The sequence below is a fragment of the Heloderma suspectum genome, chromosome 1 (genome assembly GCF_057233095.1).
Source record: "Heloderma suspectum isolate Gila_16-S chromosome 1, 16-S_ref, whole genome shotgun sequence".
Classification (NCBI taxonomy): domain Eukaryota; kingdom Metazoa; phylum Chordata; class Lepidosauria; order Squamata; family Helodermatidae; genus Heloderma; species Heloderma suspectum.
In genome coordinates, this window is record NC_139458.1 from 14,791,044 (window position 1) to 14,810,700 (window position 19,657).

At 44.6% G+C, this 19,657-nt stretch overlaps 1 protein-coding gene across 1 annotated transcript in view; it reads right to left on the bottom strand.

Moving 5' to 3' along the window:
• Window positions 1-19,657, bottom strand: part of KCNH5 (potassium voltage-gated channel subfamily H member 5) — a 322,321-nt gene that overhangs the window by 207,598 nt on the left and 95,066 nt on the right. The window contains exon 7 of the mRNA XM_084836675.1: window positions 3,681-4,110. Coding sequence (XP_084692801.1) covers window positions 3,681-4,110 — 430 coding nt within the window. The remainder of the gene's footprint in view (window positions 1-3,680; window positions 4,111-19,657) is intronic.

Below are 19,657 nucleotides of genomic sequence, written 5' to 3' on the forward strand. Positions count from 1 at the left end.
TACACATTTTGTGCACACTCTCCCCTAATATATGCATTTGGGTATATGTTTCTTTATATGTCTCAGACAGCTGAATTGCAAAATTCTGAGAAGTGCAAATACTGAAGAAGAAGAAGAAGAAGAAGAAGAAGAAGAAGAAGAAGAAGAAGAAGAAGGAGGAGGAGGAGGAGGAGGAAGGTGTTTCGTTTCATGTACTGGTTTGGAAGTGCAACTTAAATAGCTATGCACTAAAAAGCAAATTGGTTGCCCACTCCTGCTCTGAACACCTCTACTTGCTGGGGATGATGATGGAGCCAGCAAGCTCTCTTTTATTGGCTGTGGGGGGCCATGAAGGCTGGATAATGTCTTCAAAGCTTGCCTTCCCCTCACCACTCTCTAGGCCCACCCCATGGCCTAAAGAGAGCCTCCAGACCTTCTCAGACTCCTCTTTGGCAAGAGTGATTTGTGGGCGGGGGTGCCCCAAGGGACAAAGGAACTGCTGCCAGACTTTTCTTCTTCTGTGTTTCCTCTGCCCTGACTAGCCTTCCTTCTTTTAACTGCTTACAATTGCTGGGGAAGAATGAGAGGAAGGGAAGCCTTCACCCCATTTTACCAATGCTGCCCTTAATGTATTGTTGTGGAAACAGGTTTTCCTCGGTGGAGAATCATTTGCAAGCTTTGTGAATGGGATGTTTTACATTAGCATTTGGCACCATTGATTATATTACAACAGATGTCTCTAGATGAGCCTATTCATCACTGTGTTATCTGAGGAGGTTCAATGGCCCGTATGCAAGCACAACCTGCAAGAAAAGGAACTAAATTCCCCCTGCAATTAAGACCTCCACAGAGAAAAAGCAAAATATATGTTCGCTTTACAATCAATACAATAAACTCTACCCTTGAGTTACAGAATGCTTGGCAAATCATTGGTGGAAGCTTTATTTAAAGCCATTAGCAAAAAAAAAAAAAAAAAATCAACGTTCAAAGATGGACTTCTTTTCCAGCATTGAGCCCAAAGAGCAGCAGCAAAAGTTAGAAGAGCTGGACCCAGGGAACCTATTTGGACTGAGGAGCTATCACTCATGGATTCTCCCACCTGCAATTTAACATAGTGCAGCCCAGACATAGCTGTACCACCTCCCAGCATCTGGGAGCGCTGAAACAGGGAGGCTGAAGATCACAGAACATGGCTTATGGGCCAAAGGGAGCAATCCTATGCTCCCTGATTGGTTGGCTGGGGGCAGGGGAATAGAATGCTTCAGGCCTCCCTCTCCACTGCTGGAGAGCATAAGAACATAAGAAGAGTCTTGCTGGATGAGAACAAAGGCCTCCCTAGTCCAGCATTCTGTTCCCACAGGGGCCAACCAGATGCCCCGATGGGAAGCCCACAAGTAGGGCATGAGTACAATAGCACCCTCCCATTCATTTCCCCCACCCTCTGACAAAAAGAGGCATCCAGGCTCTGGTACTGGAGGTATGATATAGCTGTCATGTCTTGTGAGCCACTGAGAGCCTTACTACTTCGCTCCCACTGGCTGCAATGGAAAAGGAAAATAAACAAAAGGTGGAAATGGCTACCCCACCAACACAAGTTTCAGGATGTGGGGCAAGCCCAGCAGGGTGGTTCTGGCATGTACCCAGTGGAAGCTGGTGGTTCAGCCTTCAGTCAGAACTCTAAAGGCGCTACCCAAGGAGCTATTTCGGGGATTGGGTTCAGCACCTTGGAAAGAGCCTTTAGAGTTCTGCCTGGTTCTGATTGAAACCCAGCATGGAGTCACAGCCCCACTGACATTGGAGCCACCAGCCTCCCCTGCATGGGCCCCACCCACCCCTTCAGAAAGGCTGCTCTGAAATTTGGCTTGATAGGTTGCAAACCATTTTGGCCAGGCGTAAAGCAAGACATTGCTACTCATTAAGGTTAAACCTGAGAGCATGCCAGGCAGTGCTCTGTAACCCGATAGCATTTTCCAGCCACTCAAACTGCACAGTGGTTTGAAGACTCCCATCTGACTGAAGGGCTGTTACTTCGATAGCATGCGAGAAGAGAAACAGTCTCTTTTGTACTGTCATTTTTATGGATGCTCCAAAGAGCCACAGATCAGCAGGAAAGCTGAAAGGAAGATGCAGGGGGGGGTGGGAAATAACCCATACAATACATCGGGTCTTGAAATCATCTCGGTTGCCTCCAGCTCCCATGGTGACCAGGGATACCATTCTCAGGTGATAAAAATAGACATTGCAGCCTAGCCCAAGATGCAAACCCTTCACACTTTTTGAGAACAAACTGAAACACCTCCAACGCCACGATGTTATTTCAAAACTGTCAGATAAATTCACTCCAGCTTGACCTCCATGAGCCCGGCCTGAGAGTACCATTTTAAGCCTCATCACAGTCGACATTTTAAGACCAAGTAAATGGCTTGATAGATGCACTGACTGTTGCTATAGTCTCACAAACAAGACTGTGTTCACAAACAGTTTGCACAGCATGAGACTCAATGCTGAAGCATGTTTGAGATGCACACATGCCTTTGTTGCATATCACCAGATGCTCCTCCATCATTCATAAAGATGGCGGCACAAACACACACACACATACACACACACAGAGTCCAAAGCACAGATCCTACAACTTGCATCAGAGAGCTAGTCCACACGTGACATTACATGGCAGCAGTCTTGGGTTTGCCATTGAGTATAGACTCAGCATGAACCTGCAGTCTTATGCATAGATTACATTTTTTTAGGTGTACATGTAAAAGAAAAATCTTATGTATACTGTACATCTAAAAAAAAAAAAGTGATTTCTGAACGGGCCTTTTAAGATGAATACAAATATTCCATTAGAATGGCCAAGCCACATCTGTGACACTATAAAAACAGAATGTACATGTATGCTACCATAAAGAAACATAGCTACCAATGCTGATATACCCAGAGCCACTGGAAGCAGTAGATGGAAAGGACAGATGTGTCATAACCCAGAACCAGGAGCCTTCAAAGACTGAAGCCTCCAGTGACACCAAGGAGGCACCGGAACCTGTTCCTGGTCCTTCTGAACTGGGACCAACTGCCTCAGACCCCATATACTATCCACACAACCCCCAATAGTTGCTACTCTCCCCTGGCTTCAGGGGTGGATCTCAGACTCCTCTAGTGGACAGGGAAACCCTAAGGAGCAGTCCCCAGCTAACTCCTCCAACCTTCATTCCCCTAAAGAACCCAACACCTACAGAAAAAGGCTGCTGGCTCATTAACAGTCAGATACTGCACTTAGAGGGTGGAACTTCCAGAAAGACTCTCCTGGCCTGACTATAAAATACTGCCAGTTGCTGCCAGTCAGTGCTGGAGTAACTTATCAGTACTCAAGCTCCAGAATTGCTGTCTAGGGTCCTGAAATTAACCCAAGTTCCAGGTGGGTTCCAGCCATCACTCTCACATTGTGCATCCTCACCTGAGCTGTCACCCAGAATAGAGATTGGAAGCCCAGATGAAGCGTGACAACATGAGGCTTCCAGAGTCACTATCCTACCCAACAATTTGAGTAAAACTGCTACGAACTAGATTCCCTACCATTCTACATCAGTCCAACGAGCATCACTTTTCTGATTTGGTTGAGATGATATTCATAATCTCAAATCCCACACAAAACAATACAAAATCGCAATTGAGATAAATACAAGAACCATCCTACTTACAGCCAACCATCATCATGGCCACTGAAAAGATCTTCTCTCCATCAGTGGTTGGAGCGATGTTTCCAAATCCTATTGTTGTAAGGCTTGTCATGGTAAAATAGAGAGAAGTTATATAAAGTGAATCTTTACTGGGTCCTCCTTCCCACTGCCCTGATCCAGTCGTGTTGTACCGATACGGCGTTCCGATACTCTCTGCCAGTTGGCAGAGCCAGCTGTCCTTCTTGAGGGTATTGGTGATTTCATCAATGACCTCATAGTCTCCGATGCTGTACCATATACAAGCTAGCCAGTGGGCCACTAGTCCAAAGACACAGACCAGAAGCACCAACACTGCAGCACCATATTCCAGATAATGGTCCAGCTTCCTGGCGACACGGCCCAACCGCAGAAGGCGCACCACTTTTAAGGAACTGAAGAGACTGCTGATCCCCTAGGAAGGAAGGAAAAACCTTTACTTCTTTGTGAAATGATTAATACAGCATACTGGGGAGAAAGTGGACAGGGAAACATTTTTCTCCAGCTCTCATAATACTAGAACCCATTGGGGCCATTCCATGAAGTTGATTGATGGGAGATTCAGGACAGATAAAAGGAAGGGCTTCTTCACACAGCATGTAGTTAAACTATGGAATTCGCTACCACGAGTGGGAAGGAAGGCAGCAGTGGGAGCAAAACCAGTTCTCCCCACACCTTGTCCTGGCTGCCATGGCTGCCCGGAGCAAATACATGAGCCCCTATTTTAAGTTGCAGGCAGGCACTGCCTTTAGCAGGGAATTGGTGATGCCTCATTCTCCATGTACTGGTAGCCAGAGACAAAATGCTGTGGGACCTGGACTCCACGTATAGGGTCTCATTGGAACTGCAGGTGCCTGGGGGCTGGTGTCAACAGCAGCCACCCCACTGAAAGGTAACCGTGTGGACAGATGACTTGCAGTTAGCGCTGTTTCTCAAAGATATTCCTGGAAGCTCCAGACACAAGGGATGGAGGAGAAATTTGTTCATTTTGCATTTTAATTTTAACACAAACTTACCTAATTTTGCACTTGCGAGGCACTCTGCAAATTGAAACCCAGTGATCCTTTGAAATTCACACTTTTCTGAATTTTGCAATGGATTTCTCCAATCAAAATGTACATAGAAAAATGTGTATATTAGGGAAAATAATGTTCAAACATGTACTATATTTAAAAAATTGCTTGCAGAAGGTGTGTATATTAGGGAAAATAATGTTTGAATATGCACTATATTTTAAAAAATTGCTTGCAAAAGATGTGTATATTAAGGGAAATAATGTTCGAACATGCACTATATTTTTAAAAAACTGCTTGCAAAAGATGTGTATATTAGGGGAAATAATGTTCGAACATGCACTATATTTTAAAAAAACTGCTTGCAAAAGATGTGTATATTAGGGGAAATAATGTTCGAACATGCACTATATTTTAAAAAAAACTGCTTGCAAAAGATGTGTATATTAGGGGAAATAATGTTCGAACATGCACTATATTTTAAAAAAACTGCTTGCAAAAGATGTGTATATTAGGGAAAATAACGTTCGAACATGCACTATATTTAAAAAAATTGCTTACAAAAATGTGTATATTAGTTGTAATTGCATACAAAAATGCATGCATTGGGAGAAATGTGCACCAAAATTTGAATTTGAATTATGAATTTTCATGCCAATTTTTATTCAAAAATTATCAACATGAACTAAACTTAAGACTGGAGGAATTCTCAAAGTTCAAGATCAACTGAAATTAAGATTGGAAATGAGAAATCTAGAAACTGAAACTGACAGATTTATCCATCCCTAACTGCCACTGACTCTGCTGCTACAGGCACACAATCACCAAATGCAGGGAAGACACAGACACAACCTCTGATAAGTTCCTTCTGCAGCCCTCCCCAGAGCACTAGTTGGGAGTAAAAAGGAGAGCCCTGGTTGGAAGCCAAATCTGTCAGTCACAAAACTATACCTCCACACTTACCTCTCATTTACCTGACATTTTCCTTGGGGAGAAATGTATCTTTTCTGTTCTTTTCTGCAGACACATTGTCTGTGTTTCTGTTAGGGATGTCAGGATAATCCATTGGGGGGTGGAGTTTTTCTAGGTCCCCCCCCATTTTGTTTCAGTTCCCACTGCGGCACTCAGTTCAATCTGTGGTGAGTCTGGCCAGTTCACAGGTTTTCTCACATTTTGCTAGGGATGGCAGAGAAATCTGCCACAGACTCCAGTGAGGCTGGATTCTTTAGAATCTGGCCCCCCAGAGTCCGTGGGGGAACAGACTACTCCCCACCGCCACCCTGCAAAGTTCTGTCAGGACGGACCCTACCTGCCGCCGGCCGGGTCCAGGTCCGTCCTCTTCAGTTTGCAGCCATCCGCTGCTGGTCTGCAGACATAAATGGCGTCCGGTGTAGTGGATGCCATTTGCATCCCTGCTTTGCCGTGATAGGCTACGTAAATATTTATGGGCCCAGCCAGAGGCTCCACAGACTCGCCGCAAAGAGGAGCCAGCTGGGGAGGATTCCAGGGGGAGGGACGGATCACCTTCCCCCCTCACAGATGCCCCGAACCAGACCGGTGAGTGGGGTTCGTACACCCCTACATTTCATGCATTTTCCCCCACAGGTTCCACAATTTGTGCAAAATTCTGAACAATTTACACAAATTCATCTGTAATTTGCACAAATTGCTCAGAATTCTGCACAGATTGTGGAAATTCTGAAAAATGTGCAAAAAAAAGGTTCCCAGAGTTCAGGGGAAAGCCTGTAGCTCAGCTCGCAAACACAAATCAAACCATATATACCATGAAACTCTGTTGAGTCAAAGAAGAACCAGATTTCCCAGGGACAGACACCCCTAGTTTCTGTATCCCTCCAAATTTCCAAAGTGCTCTTCCAAGCATTTTGGAAGGAGCATGATTCAATTTGGGCTGTTTCAGAGGTAGGGATGGTGTGGGCACCCAATTCAGTCAGGGAATCTGGTGGACCCACTCCTGCCCACACCCCCAAGCCCCCCTCACTGAGCCCCTGCCCCTGCCCGCCCCTGCCCATGCTTGGCAAATGGCCTGCACTCACCCCGGTGGCCTCATCAAGCTTCATGGTCACCATTTTTTGAGAAATAAAATGGCGATCACAAAAATGCACATATCCACACACATGCATTCATGCATATTTTTGCGAATGTGCATATTCTCATATGCAAAAATGCAGTTTTTGTGAATGCATATACTTGTGTATGCATGAAAATGCTCTTTTTCCAAAAAATGCACATTTTCACACACACACTAATGTGTGCCTTTGCAAAAATGCACATTTTGCATATGCGAATTTGTGCATTTGCAAAAATGCACATTTTCGCGCATACAAAAACATGTGCATTTTTTAAATAAAATGACAACCGCGGAGCTCAACGAGGCTGCTGGGGTGAGTGTGGGCTGCTCGCCAAGCATGGGAGGGGCTCAAACGCAGTCTAGGGACAGACAAGTGGGGGCAGGGGCTGGGTGAGCATCCGGAGAACCCAGATGGGGGTTGGTTCGCAAATCCCTATTCAGAGGTCACCAGCCTTGCATCAGACATCCCAAATCTCTACAAAGTGACCCATTTTGGATTCAGGAATCGTCTGACGTTAATGCACCCTCTACTTAAAATGCCTGTTTGGAGAGTGTTTGCTTAGCTCCTTATCAGCATCAGTTGAGGCCCAGGACATGAACTAAAATAGATTGAAGCTTAAAAGCACTCTGTCTGTGCATAGGTGGAGAAACCCATTTTGTACTCAAAGCTCAAGAACAGCTCTCAGGCCTGTACTATATTGCCTCTTATCTAACAACAGCATGGTAAGCCACCAAGATTCATATACCAGAGCCAGGGAATATGAAACTGGGCAAATATAAGAGGGTTCCAACACAATTAAAGACAGATGCCTTTAAGGACCATTGACATCACTAGAGCTTCAGTTAGCAGTGGCTAAACATGTTCTGCATACTGCCTCTGTATGCTAGTTGTTCAGAAACACAAACAGAAGAGTGCTGTTGCACTCATGTCCGGCTCCTGGGCCTCCCCTGGGCATCTGAATGGCCATCGCGGGAACAGAATCTGCACTAGGTAAGGCCTTGGACTGATCCAGCATTTCAGTCTTGCGTTTCTGATTAGCTGATGACGGCCATACCATGTCATCTGCCTACACAGTTCTTAAGACAGGACATCTGTCTAAACACAGAAAGCTAATGAGCCATTGCAGTGAGTGTCATATGCTACTACTAAGTGCTTGTGAGTGCTTTACACAGGAGAGGTTTTGCTTGGATGCCGTTGTTGTTTTCCTCTTTCAATGACCATATGCCTCGTGTTGGAAGTAGTACATGCAGCATCAGAATCAGAGGCTTTTAATTAATTTCAGTGTGTGTGTGTGTGGGGGGGTTATCCTAAATCTTGCATTCAGAATAATTACCGACTCAATATGGAAACACACCCCAAGAATAATTCCACGGCAAAAGAATCAGCAGCCCAAGATGTTTCATTTAACAGAAGGCAGTGAGGCAAGCGTTCATTCTTTCCTTGCCAGGTTTAAATTGCCCTTTTCTATGCATCATTATCGAATCAGTCTAGTCAAAATGTTGGATAATTATATTATGAAGCCATAAAACACTGGAGTTTATTTCAGCATAGGAATAAAACTGGAGCGCCTGGATGTGCCTGGAATGTTTCTTTTTCTTTCTTTTTTTTACCTCACACAGGCTCTAAAAAATAATGTGTACATTTTTGAGATTTCATGCCTCCAAAAGTTCAACAAGGGGGTCAGCAACTAGAGGCCACAGAACTGGGTCCAGTCCTATGAGGAATATCAGCACTTCACCAGAGCTGCCAAACCAAATGAAAGAAATGTGTGTGGAGGGAGCAATCAGCATGACAAGGGGACTTGCTGACAAGAGTGGTCACTTACACATCACCCCCCAAAGGACAAAAGAGGACATTTGTATAAAATCTGCATATGCTAATGTATATGTATAGATGCAAATTTAGAAATCAATACTATAATTTAAGTAGCAATACAATACATGTCCCTATAGAGGGGAAGTTTCTGACCCGTGTGCCTGTGCTTGGTCTGATGTCTCGGTGCTGACTGTTGATGGGCAGCTTAAGCCCCCTGCACTCCCTCGCTGGTTCTTTAACTTTAAACTGGACGTGGACGGGGCAGCTGTTCAAATAGAACAGAGGTGCACAACCTTTGCAGCCCCATGTGATACTGGCTCATGCAGCGTGGGGAATAAGCGATCTGTATGAGGATCTCTGGGGGTGGGAGTGGTCAAGCCAGCTTGAGGGGTGTAGGCATGCAGCCTCTGGGATGTGGTTTGTGCACCCCTAAAATAGAGGATGCCCTTCAAGTAAGGGACCACCCTCTGACCACCCTTCAAGTAGTGATCTGCCCTCTGGCCACCCTCAAGTAGAAGGGCTGTCCTCTGACTGCCCTTCAAGTCGGGAGCTGCCCTCTGACCACCCTTCAAGTAGAGGACTGTCCCCTGCAAAGGAGGACACATGGCCACCCTATCACTGATGGTGGACTTTGGGGGATGAGGGCAGGGGCTGGCTGTCCACAAGGAGCATCTCTAGAAGACGCATTGCTGCAAAGAGCCTAAGTCGTAGGCTGGTGGAAACTGCAAGCAAAGGACTCCTCAAAGACAAAGAGAGAAATTTCCAGCTGAGCTACTTGTAAAGAGCTTAGCCCCCAAAGCCCCTAGGAGCGCTTTAATCTTTCTTTTCTGGTGTTAATGCTGACGCCTGCTGACCTCTTCGAAGGTTTTTAAGCAGGCCTTAAAGACGGTTATTCCAGCAGGGCTTCCCTTTCTGGAACTCTTGTTCCTTTTGCTGAATTTTGTATACTGTTTTTAAGCTGTGTCATTTTATTGTTGCAATTTAAAAAAAAATAGTTCAAAGTTGTTTTTAGTTATATGTTCTTTGTATATATTGTCTGTATGCTTTTATGTAAATGGTTTTAAAACTTTGTATACTGTATTTTAATGGCTTAACTTTTGTAAACTGCCCAGAGAGTTTCAGCTATGGGGCAGTATAGAAATGTAATAAACAATAATAATAGTAATAGTTAATAATAATAATAATAATAATAATAATAATAATAATGTTATTAATAATAATAAATATAATAGTAATAATAAATGTAATTGATGATGATGATGATATGTTCTCAGCATACATTTTCAAGGATTTCCCCCATCATACAGACAGAATTCTTTTTAAGATAAACCAGCCATCCCCAACCTGGTGCCCTCCAGACATGTCCCATCTTTCCCAGTCACCCTGGCCATTGGGATGATGGGAGTTCCAGTCCAACACATCTGGATGGCACCAGGTTGGGGAATCAGCTGAGATAAATAAACAATTAAGGAACACTTATCATAAATGCATATAAAAGCCCTGCTAGTCCAAACCGTGGTTGACCTTGCTTTGAAAAGCAACATTTCTGGCTAGCCAAAGAAACTAGCATTCTTCCAGCCAGCCACATTGCAGAACCAGAATTGACTTATAGCTAGAAGTAGGGCTGTACAGCTTCCATCTGTGTTTTTGCGGATTATCAGGCGCCTTTCATTCCATCATCCATCCACCCATCAACAGAATTTATTTTGTTTGTTTCCAAATTTGCACAAATTTGATTTGCACAATTTGACATGTGCAAAGATGTGCAAATTCCCACAAAATGCACATTTTCACACTTTAGCCTAAGAACATAAGAAGAGCCACACTGAATCAGACCAAGGGTCCAACTAGTCCAGCATTTTGTTCACACAGTGGCCAACCAGCTGTCAACCAGGAAGCCACAAGCAGGGCATGAGCACAATGGCACCCTCCCACCCATGTTCCCCAGCAACTGGTGTACATAAGCTCACTGCCTCTGGTACGGCGTTGAACATAGCCATCAAAACGAGAGCCATTGATAGCCTTCTCCTCCAGGAATTTGTCCAAGCTCCTTTTAAAGCCATCCAAAGTGGTGGCCATCACTACATCCTGTGGTAGCAAATTCCACAGTTTAACTATGTGCTGTTTGAAGACATCTTTCCTTTTATCTGTCCTGAATCTCCCACCAATCAGCTTCATGGGATGACCGCTTTGGGATCTAGTACCATGAGAGAGGGAGAAAAATGTCTCCCTATCCACATTCTCCACACCATGCATAATTTTGTAGACCTCTGTCAGGTCTCCCCCTTACCCTCCTTTTTTCCAAGCTAAACAATCCGAGCTGTTGTAACCTTCCCTCATAGGGGAGATGTTCCAGCCTATGCGGGAAATGTGCATTTTTGCCTGTTGTTTTTTTTAAAAAAAATCTGTGTGTTTTTCTACAACAAAATTTGCATTCAATTTGAGAAAGTTAGAAAACAGTCCTCAAGTCTGCAGAATATTCATGATGGGGGAAAGCTGGCCCACTGCAGAATCCATGGGTCAGATTCATGAAAATCCAAATTCATTTGGTTTTGTTGCAGCCCTTCAAATAGAGGACAGTCCTCTGTAAAAGAGGACACATGGCCACCTTATCTCAGGAAGCAAAATGGTTTCGTGCAGCCCTGGATGATGGCGGTGCTGGTGGGCCTCCCTTCTAAAAGTGTCTGAAAACCTCAGTTGGTTCAAAATTGACAAGATTATTGACAGGGACTCCTAGCAACAAACACACCACACCAGTGTTCAAAGAACGGCTTTCCAGTGTCAAGTCAAACTGCTCGTACTAAGCAGCTCAAAGGACTTATAGAGGGGGAAAGACTAGGCAGAGACATGATAGAGCCTGTTCTTTTCCTTGACTCTTCAAACCCCTCCCCTTCCCTCAGCCCTTCTGTGTGCCCTTCCCCCCTCTGAGGATCTGAGCAGTGCAGCCAATGGCAGCCAGAGGCCTGCGCAGCAGTGCAGCCAATGGCAGATCCTCTCCCAACAGTGCCCCTTCCCTGACATCACGGTAGCTCATCCAATCATTTCCAGAGCCTTTACCACCACTGGCCCCAAGTCCCTTTGTGCATTACAGTACAGATTATTCCCTGTCTCTCCCTCCACTTCCCATGCTGTATTTTGATCACCATTCTGGAGATGCTCCAAGGTTTCTTGCCATTTTTCCCCTCCTACCAATTCCCTGTTGTGCAACACAACAAATGTTCCAAATCAGCACCACAGCCGTCAGCATTCTTCTAAGCCTGCGTCCAAAAGGATTACTTCATTTCCCTTGTTTCCTGAGCAAAACTGCCTTCTCTTTCTCTCCCCTCCCCGCACCAACTGCATTCCAATACCAATGAGAAAGAAGACGGTAGGCCTCAGTGTTTCCCTGTAAAAGTTTTAGAGACAGAACAAGCCCTCAATTAGACCCGGCGTTCGTTAGGATGCCTCCCACAAAGGATCTGAGTTTACATCATGTGCACCCAACATCTGTTTCCCCGTTAATATATACAGTTCGTTTCAGGGAGGGAAATGTCAGAGAAGGGTAATTAAAATTCAATATCCTATAGCCTAAATGATCAGTTATAAATCTTGCATAAACAGAGACACTGCAAACAAATACTTCCAGCTCCCTTTTGTCTTCAGGCTGCCTCTGCAAACTCTTCATGGGCTCTCTCCAGGGATGACCTAAGAGCAGCATGTACAAGCAAAGTTTTCCTACTCCTCCAGCATGCCATCGAATTTTTATTCTTTACATCAAGTTTTAAAAAAATATTTCCCATCCATGTCTGCAGTATAGCACAGGCAATGATGGCTTTCTGCACGCTGAATGACATAAGAGTGACATGAAAATGGAAGACACACATTGCTAAGCTGGGTGTCCCTGTCATCGTCTCACTGGGAATTTCCACTCTATTCTAGCAGTGAACTAAAAAGGGGATTCGATCTCAGAGGATCAGAAGCGAAGGAAGAGAGGGCTCCTGTATCAAGGGGACTAGGGGACTTCTTGGCTCACCTGCTGGAAAATCTGCATTTGCTGAAATTAGGAGAGGGCCACTGCAACTCAGTGGTAGAGCACCTGCCTTGCAAGCAGAAGGTCCCAGGTTCAATCCCCGGCACCTCCAGGAAGGGTTTGGAAATACTCTGGCCCAAACCCCTGGAGAGCTGCTGCCAATCAGTGAAGACAGTACTGAGCAAGATTTACCAGTGGTCAGACCCAGTAGAAGGCAACTTCCTATGATCTTCCTTCTACACCAAAGCCCTGTCCTTTGCATGTGGCCACCCTAGGATTGAATGGCTTATTTATCAGAGACCTGGGTTACACTACACATTATGCTTGCTATGGAGATACAGTAGAAAATGGCATCCCTGAGATGTGTTTCCCTCTCTCAGACATCTCTCATTAGGAACCTACCCATACAATACAATCTTCATCTGAGGCCCTCTTCCAGGTGTCTCTTCCAAGGGATGTCTGGAGGATGGCAACAAGGGAGAGGGCCTTCTTGGTGGTGGCCCCCCAATTATTTATTTATTTGTTACATTTATATCCCGCCTTTTTTCCTCCTTAAGGAACCCAAGGCAGTGTACACAATCCTCCTCCTCTCCACCCCATCCTCACAACAACAACCCTGTGAGGTAGGTTGGGCTGAGAGTCTGTGACTGGCCCAAAGTCACCCAGTGAGCTTCCGTGGCTGAGTGGGGACTAGAACCCAGATCTTCTGGCTCCCACTCCAACGCTCTAGCCACTAAACCACACTGCTTCTCATTATGGAACACTCTTCCCAATGAAGTCCACCTGGCACCAATATTGTCATCTTCCTGGCACCAGGTTAAGACTTTCCTCTACTCCCACACATTTGGCAGCATATGATAAGATTTTAAACGGGTCCTGGGATTTTTACTGTTGATGTTGAAAAACCTGTTTTATATTTTTGCATGCAAATATTATATTTTATATGATTATACTGCATTTTTAGGGTTTTGATCTTTGTAAACCATGCAGAGAACTTTGCCTGCTATTGGGTGGCATAGAAATGTAAGAAATGTAATGAATGCTTACTATGCACCACGTCGTGCAGCTTTATTATGTAGGAGTTTCTCCAGCCCAGAAGGGTTTGGCACATCTGTCCAGTCCAATTCCAGTTTCATTCCAGTAAGGCAAAGAATCATCAGAAGGGGGAACAGGGGCCTTGCAGTTGCCTCTCAACAGTTAGCAACTGGACAGCAGATTGAACAGCAGGCACGTAGGCCACCCAGTCTATGATAAGATGTACTGTACTTACATTTGAAGTCTAATAATGCATTATAATTCTGCACTCATACATACAAATTTGCATATACAAATGATATGAAAATTGGTGCTTGTGAGTGTGTGTGTGTGTGTGTGTGTGTGCGCGCATGCGTGCAATTTTGGGCAATGCACATTCTCGTTTTTGGTGATGCAAAAGTGGCCACCCTATGTCTAAAGAAGGTAGGATCCATTTTCACCACTGAGCATTGTAGTCACTTGCTTATTATACTCATCAATTCATCTCCATCTTCTGCAGCCTACTGGAATCAGTGCTCATAAACCTTCCATGCAAGAGGCTTTAAGAGAAGTAACCCCTTCCAATAAATTATAGTAAATGGTTGTACTTCAGAGCTAATTGTGTTAGCTTTCCATTTGTGAAGCCTGCCATGGTACCCACAGCGAAGGTTAATGCACTGAGGTTTTCCAAGCCATGACTGAGTAAATGAAGTGAGTTACATCCATCACATCAGCAGCAGAAATCAGATCCGCTGAAAATTGGTTTCCTTTATCTAAACTAGGCTTGTCAATAGCCACTCACCTGTAGGTTGGCCGCACACATAGCCAAAGAAGAGGGAACCAATCACCAAAAAGGAGAGCAAAATAGGACATCGATGTGCGCAAAATTTGCATATGCTGACTTACGTCTGTAATGTATATGTGAACTTAGAAATAATTACTATATTTTCAATAGCAATAGAATACATCCAGTCTTCATGGGTAAGATCATTATCAGGTGACCTGTGTGACCCCTCATTCTGCTGACCAGGTGCTGAGGCGATGATAGGCAACTTCAAGGTCTCTGCACTCTCCCATCTTATGGTTTTTTATCTTTAAACTGGATTGGGACTAGACGGCCCTTCAAACAGAGGCTTGCCCTCTGTAAAGTAGCACACATGGCCACCCTATGTTGCCTGGTTATGTGTGTCAAGCGGGAACTGCCTCCAGGCAACCCCCAGGGAAGCTTTACAGAAGAGACTGGTGTTCATACTGTTCTGATGCAGGTTGCGCTCCCCGAACGGATAAGTGGCATCATCTGGGGGTGCTCCTTGACTCGTCTTCATCACTGGGGCACAGGCTGCTACTTTTCCTGCTTAGGTTGGTTTGCCAGCTACAACGTGACCTGGTCAGGAATAGCCCAGCTTCAATGTCCTGGTAATGTTCTGCTTGGACTACTGCAGTGTGTTGTCCTTGGGGTTGCCTTGGAAGACAGTCTGGAAACTTCACATAGTTCAGCTGCAGGAGTTCTAACTGGGACTGGGTGGAAAAAGCACATCATGCCGATGCTTTTCCCATTCCACTGGCTTCCAGTCCATTTCCAGTCCCAATTCAAAGTGCTGGTTTTGTTTATTTGTTACTTTCCTCCAAGGAGCCCAAAGTTGTGTATATAATACTCTTCCTCTCCATTTTATCCTCACACCAACCCAACATCATCTAGTGAGTTTCATGGCTCAGTGGGGACTAGAACCCAGGTCTCTCGAGTCCCAGTCCAACATTCTAACCACTATACCACACTGCTTTTGGCCTTCATGCCTTGGGATAAGGGCCTGCCTCTCTATCAGCCTTCCCCATCCTGGTGACCTCCAGATGCTTTGAACTACAAGTCCAATCATACATGTCCATTGGCCATGCTGGCTGGGGTTGATGAGACTTGTAGTCCAGATGGCACCAGGTAGGAGAAGACTGCTCTGCATCTTCCTGCTGAGACCCTCAAATTCTCTTCTGAGGCCCTTCTTTCACTGCCCGCTCAGGGTGAGGTGCAGCAGGTGAGAGGGCCTTTCCATTCATGGCAACCCAGCTCTCAAATGCACTCTCCAGAAGGCCTATCTTGATGACATTTCAGTACCAGCTGGCAACCTTTTGATTTCCAAGGCCTTTTAATCTGCTCCAGCTCTAATCAGTTTGTTCTTTGTTTTATACTGCTTTTATGTTTTACTGAACTCTTTCCTTGCATGTATTTTTGAATGTGTCCTCTTCTTATTGTAAACCATCTTTATTTATTTTAAATACTATAAATAAATAAATGGCTTTATTTTTGGCCATAATTGATTAACTGATGGCATAGGCAAGTGTGTAATTAAAAAATATGTTTGGGCTAGAAACTTTGCTGTGTTCTTCTTTTGCATAGCTGAATTAAATTACAATTTCCATGAACATCTTGTCCATTCTGAAAATAACATATCCAGTTTGAGACCAGGAGCGCTTAAAAAAAAGAAGGTAGAAACAGCAGCAGCAGCATTATCCAGAAATAAAGTATTAATCATTTAAATTAAGAATTCAGCCCTATGGCTCCTGGGCCATAGTTCAGAGTGGATCTCCTTCTCCCCATTCTCTCTTATCACTCTGTGACGAGCAGTGTAACAGCAACAAGGGAGCATTCCGAGGGGGTGGATCAGGGGAAGTTTTGGAACTGTTGGATCCACAGCCCTCCCAATCCTCCGACATGCCCTTGGAGTGGGGGAGGACTTTCAAATAGCTCCGAAGCTTGCATACATATTTCCCTCCAGCCACCCCCACCTCCCACGCTGCCAGCAGTAGACCAGAAGAGTGTTGGATGTGGCAGTTCCTCTGCTGACTGCCTCTGGAAAGAATGCTGGGGCTGTACAACATGGCTACCTTTAAAAACTGCACAATATTGAATTTTTAGGCACCAAGCCATCATCTTAACAATTTATTATATTATTATTATTATTAATTAACAACAACAACAACAACAACAGTAATTTTAAACCCCACTACCTTGGCTTCAGGGTGGGGGGATATAAAAGCCATTTTGCATATCATCAGAACGATATCAGTTGCCAAATAGCACTCCATTGAAAGAACTGTTGTGCCAGGGCATTTTTAATGCCAGGTAGATCTTCTCTGTTGTCTCATTTAATGTTGTGTTCCCCCATATATTCTCGCATATATGCACCCCAGAGACACACATGCTGCCATGGCAGGAAGTTCCATGGGAAGCCATTATAGTGTCCACTTTCATGGAAGGAGAGAGCTATGGTGAGGTACACTTCTGTTACCTGTTTGTTTGTTTGTTTTTGACAAATATACACACTGACAATAGGAAAACAAGCAGGCACCTAGCTGGGGCTTATCTTTAAAACACCATCCATTTCCCCAAAGCCAAACAACATAGACTTGGAGAGCTTCCCTACCCCCCAAAACACTACAAAACCCAGACTTCCCCCTCCTTTTCCACTACATCCCAACACCCAACTGTTCCCTACAGCTAGGATAGTGTCTCATAGGTCGAAGGCATCATCCATCAGTGCTCCTTGAAGAAACACCTTCTAGTCATCAAAAGCTATGGAACAAGCATCTGCTCCAGAACAGTGCTGATCCAAGACATTTTGCTACCCGAAGCAGAGCACCCTCCATGCTAGAGCCAACGTGTTTTCAAAAACCTTACAGCACCACCCAGAGATCAATCCCTTCTTTCACCTCTCACCCCCCGAATTCTGCTGCTAGAAGCAGAACAATAAGCCTGACCTTGGTGCACAGTATGGATGACCTTGCTCTGGAAATATCAACTAGCTGTCATAAGCAAGTCGTATGAGAGACCTGGTCCTCTCTTCATTTAACACAGCACAACAGCATTTCTGTGAAAATATTCTTCCATGTACTTTTGCTGTCTTTCTAAAATTTCTTATCCTTTCACCTAATCTCCCATTTATCATGCCAATGTAGCTCTCCACTGCTATATGGGGCTCACTGTTTTCTTCATCATACTTTTTGCAGTACTTGTCACATCACCCATATCCTCCTATGTGTGTTATTCTCTCCCTGACTTGTTATCTTCTGGTAGATAAACCTACACCTTTGCATCAACAGCTTCCTTTGTGTATCTAAGTATCCATATCCCATTTGAACACCAGCTAGTTTAGAGTCTCCAACAATGTTGGCCGAAATGTATGTCCATAGGTATGGAAGTTCCGTTTACCACTGATATGCTTAACTAAATGATTGCCATTTTTCAAACTCAGTTCCTGAAGAGGTGTATTTTCCATCTACCTGAGTACTGTCAATACTGGTAGAAGTCCTAAATTTATCGGACAAAAACTTTCCCAGTTTTAGATCCTTGTAATTGGACTTCCAGGGACTAAACCTGAGATCTTCAGATTTGGGCTGAACTTGGTTACCAACCATGGTTTCTAGAACCAAGGGAAGCTCAACTTCCTCACTTTTTGTTCCACAGAGGCAATGTAAGTGTGTCCCTTTTATCGAGAAGCAATGGACACATGTGTAGGTATGCGTAGAAACCGCTGTCTATCACCAGTTCTCCAGGATTTCTCAAAGTCTTTGAGAAATCCTGGAGAACAGGTCAAGTACCAAAGGACTGGAGGAAGGCAAATGTGGTCCCTATCTTCAAAAAGGGCAAAAAGGAAGATCCGGGAAATTATAGACCAGGCAGGCACGCAGCAATATCTAGAGGTTCTAGAGCAGATTATGAAGAGCTTGATCTGTAGGCGCCTTGACACTAATGCAGTAATCACAGGAAGCCAGCATGGATTTGTCAAGAACAAGTCCTGCCAGACTAATCTTATTTCATTTTTCAATCGCGCAACATCCTTAGTAGATCATGGAAATGCTGTGGACATAATACAGTATATCTTGACTTCAGCAAGGCATTTGACAAGTTGCCCCATGATATTCTGATTAACAAGCTAGTTAAGCATGGGCTGGATGGCTATTAGGCACTACTATTAGATAATAGCTGGCTAAGAGCTGTACCCAAAGAGGGCTTGTCAAAGGTTCTTCAGCAAACTGGAGGGTGGTATGAAGTGGGGGGCCACACGGTGAGTCCCGGGCCCTGTACTCTTCCACATTTTTTTAATGACTTGGAGGAAGAGGTAGGGAAACACTTATGAGATTTGCAGATGACATAAAATTAGGTGGGATAGCTAGCACCTCAGAAGATGGGAACAAAATTCAAAATGATCTTGATAGGTTAGAAAATTGGGCAGAAAATAACAGAATGAAATTTAACACAGACAAGCACACAATTTTCATTTAGGAAAAATATCAAAAGATCAGGTATAAGATGGGGAATACGTGTGAAAAGGATCTTGGAGCTGAACACAACCTGAAGATGAGTCAGCACTCAGCACTGTGCTGTGGCCACAAAAAAGGCACATGAAATATTAGGTTGCATCAATTGAAGTATAGTTCCAAAATCACGAGAAGTACCAATTCCTCTCTACTCAAATATTCTGTCGAGGTCTGGACACCACACTTTAAGAACAACTCAGATAAATTAGAACAGGTTCAGTGAAGGGCAATAAAGATGATCAGGGGGCTAGAAATGAAGTCCTATGAGGAAAGATTGAAGTACCTTCAATCTTTCCTCATAGGGAAGTCCAGTAAACAGAATGCAGGACTAGATGGACCCTTGGTCTGATCCAGTAGGGCTCTTCTTACATTCTTATGAACTGGTGTATTGGAACCAGGAGTGTAGCAAAGTAATTTGTAGTATCAGAGGGGCCTAGAGATCCATAATGCTTTGTTTAGGCTCATTGTAAGCCTCTGAGCATGTGAAATGAGACAAAAGCCGATAACAGCTCACGTAGGGGTGGACAAAAGTCACTTACCTGTCCTCAAAGGACGTTCATGGTGGGGGGGGAGGCGCTTCGCTGGTCCCCCCGCAAAGTTTAGGCCGGGGGGGGAGGCTTCCCGCCTCGCCCCGGCCAAAATTCAGGCCGGGGGGGAGGCTTCCCGCCTCGCCCGGCCGCAAACACGAAAGTTAAAAAAAAAACAAAAACG